The 7,096-nt window shown below is 54.8% G+C and overlaps 1 protein-coding gene across 3 annotated transcripts; it reads left to right on the plus strand.

Annotated features, from left to right (window-relative positions):
* The first annotated feature begins 46 nt into the window (after positions 1-46).
* ZNF575 (zinc finger protein 575) lies at positions 47-4,379 on the plus strand. 3 transcript variants are annotated; one of them, XM_045891662.2, is made up of 4 exons: positions 47-260; positions 928-1,023; positions 1,456-1,613; positions 2,058-4,378. In XM_045891662.2, exons 3-4 carry the CDS (start codon positions 1,532-1,534, stop codon positions 2,714-2,716), a joined length of 741 nt encoding a protein of 246 aa, XP_045747618.1. In that variant the 5' UTR covers positions 47-260; positions 928-1,023; positions 1,456-1,531; the 3' UTR covers positions 2,717-4,378. The 3 variants fall into 3 exon arrangements, with proteins under 3 accessions (XP_045747618.1, XP_064436704.1, XP_045747617.1); XM_064580634.1 differs by lacking the exon at positions 47-260 and adding an exon at positions 267-648 and having other exon boundaries at positions 928-1,042; positions 2,058-4,379; XM_045891661.3 differs by lacking the exon at positions 47-260 and adding an exon at positions 267-648.
* The last annotated feature ends 2,717 nt before the right edge of the window (positions 4,380-7,096 follow it).

The raw sequence follows: 7,096 nt of genomic DNA on the forward strand, positions 1-7,096 counted from the left end.
TGCCGGGGCGCTATGCAAATAACATGTTTTTTATTGGGCGTCAGCCTGCTCGAAGCCTCGCGTCCCGCCCCGCCCTCTCACTAATTGGCCTGCCTTCTTTGCAAACGCTTTGCGGGGTGAAATGGGCAGCCGGCTCTTCAAACTCCCTTCGGAGAGGGAACTCAAGCTCCCAACGGAATCTCGAAAGGGAGGGGGACAGAGAAAAGGAAGGCGCATATGTTGGGCACTGTCTCAGTGATCTCTAAGCGCGGTTTCTCCGAGTTAGGTCCTGCACGTGCTTGACTCCAGTCAGCCACCGTAGTCCCCGCAACCCGCAGTATACTTTCTTATGGCCCTTCTACCCGTAGCTCGGCGCTTGCTCACCAACTTGCCTGCCTTGCGCACTCACCCCTCCTTCCATTTTTTCTCCCCCGCAGCCCCCTCCGCTGGCCGCGACTGCGCACGCGTACTGACGCCCCCACTGGCCCCGCGTGGGAGGAGGGGATAGAAATGAGTCTGGGCCGAGAAGCTCACGCGCGCTCCCTCCCCTCCCGTCGCTGGGCACGCGCCAGGCCGTGCAGCTTTGCGCGTCCGAGGGCAGCGCAGCAGCTGCAGCGGCCGCTGCGGGAGGGGCCCGGAGCCCCGCCCCCGGGGAGGGGCCTTCCGCAGGTGAGGCGGGCACGGGTCCGGGCCTGGACGCCTGGGTCTTCGGGAAGTGGATTGGGGGCTGGACGCCAGGATCTCCCGGAAAGGAATAGATTGGCGTCCTGATGCATAGGTTCTGGAGGGGCTGCATTGGTGCCTGAGCCTTGGTAGAGTGCATTGGTGCCCGAATGCCGTGATTCGAGGCGTGCATTGAGGCCCGGACGCTTGGGATCCCGAGGGAAAAATCCAGTAGGGGTCTCTGGATCGCAAGACACGCCACGTTCTTTCTGCATTTCCCTCTAGGTCTCCCCTCTATCCTCCACGCTGGGGATGAAATTTAGCAACAAGAAGGAAGCGGTTCACGCGGCGTCAATGGACTGAGACTAAACCAAGACTCGGGTAAAGCTACCTATTGGAGGTGAAATCCCGCCCACTGAGCTCAGGCTCCTCCCCTGAGACAGTTGTAAAAGACCCGCCCTCTCCGCTCGAAGGCCCCTCCCCTGGGTCTGAGTTGCTTTGGGTCCTGTCTATATAGCCCCGCCCAGTCCCGTCTTTGCTTCCACGGCTGGGAGGTTCTGTTGGGGGGAGGTCCCGCCCACTCGATGTAGAGGCCTAGTCAGCTCCGCGCTCAGGGCGGCCCCTGAATTTTAGTAGAGGCCCGCCCACTCGGCTCGAGGGTTCCAACCCCGGGTCTAAGTCGCAAAGGGTCATGTTTGCATAAACCCCGCCCGTTGTGCTCTTAGGCTCCGCCTTCGCGTAAGGCCCGCCCTAGCCTTTGGATCCCAGGCTTAAAAAGACCTTGCTCCTGAACAGACTGGTCCCTGATTTTAGGCCCTACAGCCCTGTCCCCATCAGCCTGGTAATCACCGGCATCGCCTACCTCCCTCTGGGTTCCTGGGCCAGCAAGATGCTGGAACGAGATGCAGAGTCCGCGGCCGGGGACACCGATCCTAGTCCCACTTGCAAGGAACCAGTAACCAAGGGAAGAGGTGAGAGCGGTCCCGCCCGTGGGTAGGGGGGCACAGGAATTGGGGCTAAGACAATCATATTTTGAGGGAATCTCAGGGTGAAAGTTTGAAGGCCTAGGGTGATGACCATTTGGGATACTCACAAATATGTTCTGGGGAATCCTACTATTGGCTTTGGGGAACCTCAGTGATTTTTTAGGACTCAGAAAATTAAGGGTCAGGGGGTTTGATATGCGGAATTTCAGGGTGATCACTTGGGAATATACTAGAAACGGACACCTTAGTAGCTTTGGGATTCCAGCCCCTTTGGATGATGCATGGCATAAGGTGGGGAACAGAGACGTGTCATTTGAGGAATCCCAGATGACCCCTGAGGTGTCAAGGTTGGGGTGGGGGAAGGGAAGCCTGGCCTAGATTCAGGGTGTTGGTTGATGCCTGGAGCCCACCAGCCCTCCTGTCCTGTAGCTCCCCACCAGGGCTCGCCGCAGAAGCCCAGCAAGTCGGTTCCAGGGCCTGCCACGTCCGCGGGGGCGCCTTCTCGACCCCGCCGGCGGCCCCCGCCCCAGCGCCCGCACCGCTGCCCTGACTGTGACAAGGCCTTCTCGTACCCGTCCAAGCTGGCCACGCACCGGCTGGCACACGGCGGTGCCCGCCCCCATCCGTGCCCCGATTGCCCCAAGGCCTTCTCCTACCCCTCCAAGCTGGCAGCCCACCGCCTCACGCACAGTGGTGCCCGCCCACACCCGTGCCCGCACTGCCCAAAGGCCTTCGGCCACCGCTCCAAGCTGGCAGCCCACCTCTGGACCCACGCGCCCGCCCGCCCCTACCCGTGCCCCGACTGCCCCAAGTCCTTCTGCTACCCCTCCAAGCTTGCAGCCCACCGCCACACGCACCATGCCACCGATGCCCGCCCCTATCCTTGCCCGCACTGCCCCAAGGCTTTTTCATTCCCCTCCAAACTGGCCGCCCATCGCCTCTGTCACGACCCCCCGACGGCACCAGGCAGCCAGGCCACAGCCCGGCATCGCTGCTCCAGCTGCGACCAGGCCTTTGGCCAAAGACGCCTCCTGCTCCTTCACCAGCGCAGCCACCACCAGGCTGAGAGCCAGGGGGAGCGTGAGTGAGTCTTCCCCTTGGCTCACGGCGCCCTCTGCCACCAGCCTGGGTCAATAAAGAGGCGGCATTTTTAAGCTGGGCTGTATGGACTTGCCTTGACCAGACAGCTGGCAGGGAGACTGGCCCCACACTGGGCTCCAACTTATAAGGCTGAGGAACTCTTTGCTCACCTGTTTGGGGGGAGGGGAAGGTGTCACCCACAGAAAGTTAGCGCTGGGCCCCAAACCATGGGCTTGGAGCTGGGGTTTGAAAGCAAGCCCTGGCTCTGGTTTTTCCCTATTTATAAGGCAAAAGTAAAAAGTCTGCTAGCATCGTTGGTTGCTGAGGAATGTGGGGAACAGGGTCTCTCCTTATTGTAAGTTAAATTGGTGCCTCCATCTTGGCCATTTGACTGTCCATAAAAAATTTAAAATGTTCACATGCCCGTGTCAACTATTCCACTTCTAGGAACTTATCCTGTAGATAAACTCAAGCACTGAAAAAGGCATAAGGATGTTCCTATGTTCAAAAAGGCATAAGGATGTTGGGAAACCACCCAAGTGCCCATCAAGAGGGGACCAGCTAATGAAATACAATACAGCCATAGAATGGACTATGTTGCTATAGGAAAAAAACTCTATTTGTACAGATGTGGAATGAGTCCCTAAATATACGAAATGATAAAAGCAAGAACAAAGGGCATGCTGCCAATAGTATAAACATTTTTTAAAGCTCAAGCTTATGAGCCGGGGGGCCCTGGACAAGCTTTGTCACTTCTCTGGACTCAGATGCCTTATCTAGAACATGGGAGTGCTAGGAGGCCTTTGTAAGGGCACAAGCATCATCTCTGGCATCACTTCCCTTCTCGGAGCCTGTTTCTTCTGCTATAAAATAAGAAGGAGCTAACAATGGACTGCGCTTCGTTCTTCAGATGTGTATTAAGCACCTATAATGTGCTGGACTCTGCCCAGGGTGGTAGGCACACAGCAGTGAACAAGACAGGCCTGGTCTAGCGAGGGGGAGTGGGTGCTAATCAAGTAGTGGCCCAAAAAAGAAAGAAAGGAAAAAAAAGTAAAGGAGCCAAGTCCATCTTAAAGAACAAAGTAGGGGAGGGAGCCTTGCCCCCCACCCCCACCCCCAGCCCAGGTACCAAGAATGATTTCAAAGTCGTAGGAATGACATCTGTCGTGTTGGCATGGGAACAGGCGAGTGGAAGAGGACCGAGGGCTCAGAAACGGCCCGGTGCTCACAGGAGGTCCTGACAAGTGACAGTCCCCATGACTAGATTAGGGGTTGGCACACTTTTTCTGGAAAGGGCCCGATGGTATGTACTTTTAGGTTTTGCAGGCCACGGTGTCTGCCACAACGACCCAGCTCTGCCCCTGGAGTCCAAAAGCAGCCACACACATTATGATACACGAATGAATGTGTGTGGCTCTAGCCCAGTAAAACTTTACAAAATGGTAGCTGAGCTGGATTTTGCCTATGGGATGTAGTTTGCAGATCTCTGCTGTAGGTGAATGGGGCAAGGACGGGCTCATCTGTGAATGAGCTGAGAGATCTGGAAAAAAATTAAGTGGGATCCTGTGGAGGCAGAATAATGGTCCCCCAAAGAGGTCCACGTCCTAATCCCCAGAACCTGAGTATGTTAGTTTACATATGGCAGAAGGGGCTTGGCAGATTTGTGATTAAGGATCTTATCTTGAGATGGGGAGATTATCCTGATTATTCCAGGGGGCCCGATGTAATCACAAGGGTCCTTATATGGGAAAGAGGGAAGCAGAAGAGTCAGAGGGGATGTGACAATGGAAATGGACACCAGAGGGATGCAGGGCCATGATTCAAGGGACTCAGGCAGCCTCTAGAGACTGGAATAGGTAAGGAAATGGATCCTCCCCGGAAGGGACACAGCCTTGCAGACACCATGATTTTAGGCCACTGAGACAAAAGTTGGGACTACTGACCTACAGAACTATAAGCAAATACATTTGTGTTGTTTAAGGCTACTAAGCTTGGGATAGTTTGTTACAGCAGCAATAGGAAACATACAGATCCCGATCTCATACCATACACAAAAATAAGTTTCTGGTGATTTAAGATCTAAATTTGAAAAACAAAATGGAAATAATAAAGGAGAATATCTTTGTAACCTCAGAAGTACAGAAAGAATCCTTAAGATACAAGGAATGTACATCATAGAGGAAGAGACTGGTAGATTTGACCATAAACAAATCAAGTTACAACTATGGCGAGAGATACAGTATTATGAGTGTATACCGGGCACATACTATTATATAGAGGGTTAGCAAAGACCTTTTTGAAGAGGTAGAGTTTTACTTGTGATCTGAAATGTGCAGATGGAATGAGAGATGGTTTGTGGAATCAGGGGTGGCACCGGGCAGGCGAATGCAAATTAGCAGGCCGCTAGACCAGCCGCTAGCTAGACCCAGTGCACTGGGCAAGGCCTTGGGGAAGGGGTGGGCGAGGAGGAGGATTAAGTCCCTCCATGCCAGAAGTGCGGTTGCTATCAAGGTTTACATACAGAGCGGACTTGGAAGATTTCCTCCACAGCAACACACCACCATCAAAGTTTCAGGGACAAATGCATTTGCGAGGTGTCGATCTGGTCCAACCGTTGACGTAGAGATGGGGCAACAGGCCAGGAAAGATGGGATTTGCCTGCGTCCACACAGCAGGCCAGTGCTGAGCCAGGGCGGACCCTGAGTCTGACACGCTGACCTCCCGCTGCTCCTTGTATAGGTCAAGCCGGTTCCTGCCTGGGGGCCTTTGCACCTGCTTTTCCTCCACCTGGAATGGTTCCCCCAGACTCTCCCTTATTTCTCCCAAGTCCCTGCAGAGGGGTCAGTCCTCTGACACACCTTCCCCACTGACCCTCTCTGAACCACGCCACCCTGTCCCATGGCTCTGTAACACTGCCCTGTGTTCATGCTCAACGCTGCATGACACACTCACGGTCTCTCCACCAGCGGAATGTCAGCCCTGTGAGAACGGGGCCTCGTGTCTCTTTTTCACACCGTAGTCCCACCGTCTCACACATGGTGGGCGCAGTAGGCAGAGTAACAGCCTCCTAAAGATGTCCACATGCTGATCCCTGGAACCCATGGATCTGCTATGTGGCAAAGGAGAATTAGGGTGGAAGGAATCAAAGTTGCTAATCCGCAGACTTTAAAACAGGGAGATTATCCCAGATCATCCAGGCGGGCTCGGTGTAAACACAAGGATCTCTGAAGGTGGAAGGAGGAGACAGAAGAGGGCGTCTCAGAGTGAGGTGGCGTGAGGAAGACCACTGGCCACTGCTGGCTTTGAATACGGAAGGGGAACTGGGGAAAAGACAAGAACGCAGATTTCCCCCAGAGCCTCCAGAAGAAGCACTGCCCTGCCTACACCGAGTTTCAGTCCCTTTTGGACTTCAGACCTCCAGACCTGGAAGGTTATAAATTTCTGTAGGTTTAAGACATAAAGTCTGTGGTAATTTGTTACTGAGCTCTGACTGCCCTTTGCTCTGCTCCAACCCCCTCCTGACCTCCCCAGCTCCAGGATAATGTCCAAGCTTCTCAACCTGGCGTTCGAAGCCCCTCAGGACAGCCCTGTCCTTTTGCTTCGACAGTGACGTGAATGTTCTTCATCTGTGTGCTCTATTACAGCTGCCAGTGGGCACCTGAATGTGGCCAGTGTGACCGACAAAGTAAACTCTTCCCTTCACGTCACTGTATTCATTTAAATAGCTACCCGGGTCCAGGGGCTATCGTGTTAGCATAGCTGCAAGGACTATGTCCCTCCTTCCAGACAGATCCGCCCCTAAAGCCTCTTAAGCAACTGACCCCGGGGAGCCAGGCTGGTTCCCACGTCCTGGCCTCTGCCCACACCATGGCCCCTGCCTAGAACTCCGTCCTAGCTTCCGCCCGATTCCCTAACACCCCGCTCAGTTCCCAACTTAAATGTGGTGGATGCTCGAAGGGCGTGATTAAAATACCCCTCCCCCTGTTCTACCACTGCGCTGACAGTTCTACAGCCACTTCTGCAAGCCCTGGAGAAAGGGATGCCTGGCCCAGGGGAGCTGAGACGGACTTCAAGAGAGAAGCACACCTCACGAGCATCCAGACCTCCAGCCCAGGACCAACAGAGGGACAAACAAGACCCAGGAATGGGCTCAGAGGGCGGGAACCCCAAGTCCCTGCCACCTGCCCCACAGGGGAAAGTGGCCAGGGAGAAGTAACAAAGAGCTCCCTCCCTACCAAACCCCTGATAGAGAGCCCGTCAATTCTTCCCAGGACCCCAGGGCAGCCAAGATACCTGACCCTCAGAAGAGAAGCAAAACCCAAACACATGACAGAAAGCTGGGAGCCTCTAGGAGGTTCAGGAGACTTCTGAGTAAGAGGGGCAGCTGC

This window comes from Mirounga angustirostris, unplaced genomic scaffold, assembly GCF_029215605.1.
Source record: "Mirounga angustirostris isolate CCGP_5_RB_7025 unplaced genomic scaffold, mMirAng1.0.hap1 SCAF_16, whole genome shotgun sequence".
Lineage (NCBI taxonomy): Eukaryota > Metazoa > Chordata > Mammalia > Carnivora > Phocidae > Mirounga > Mirounga angustirostris.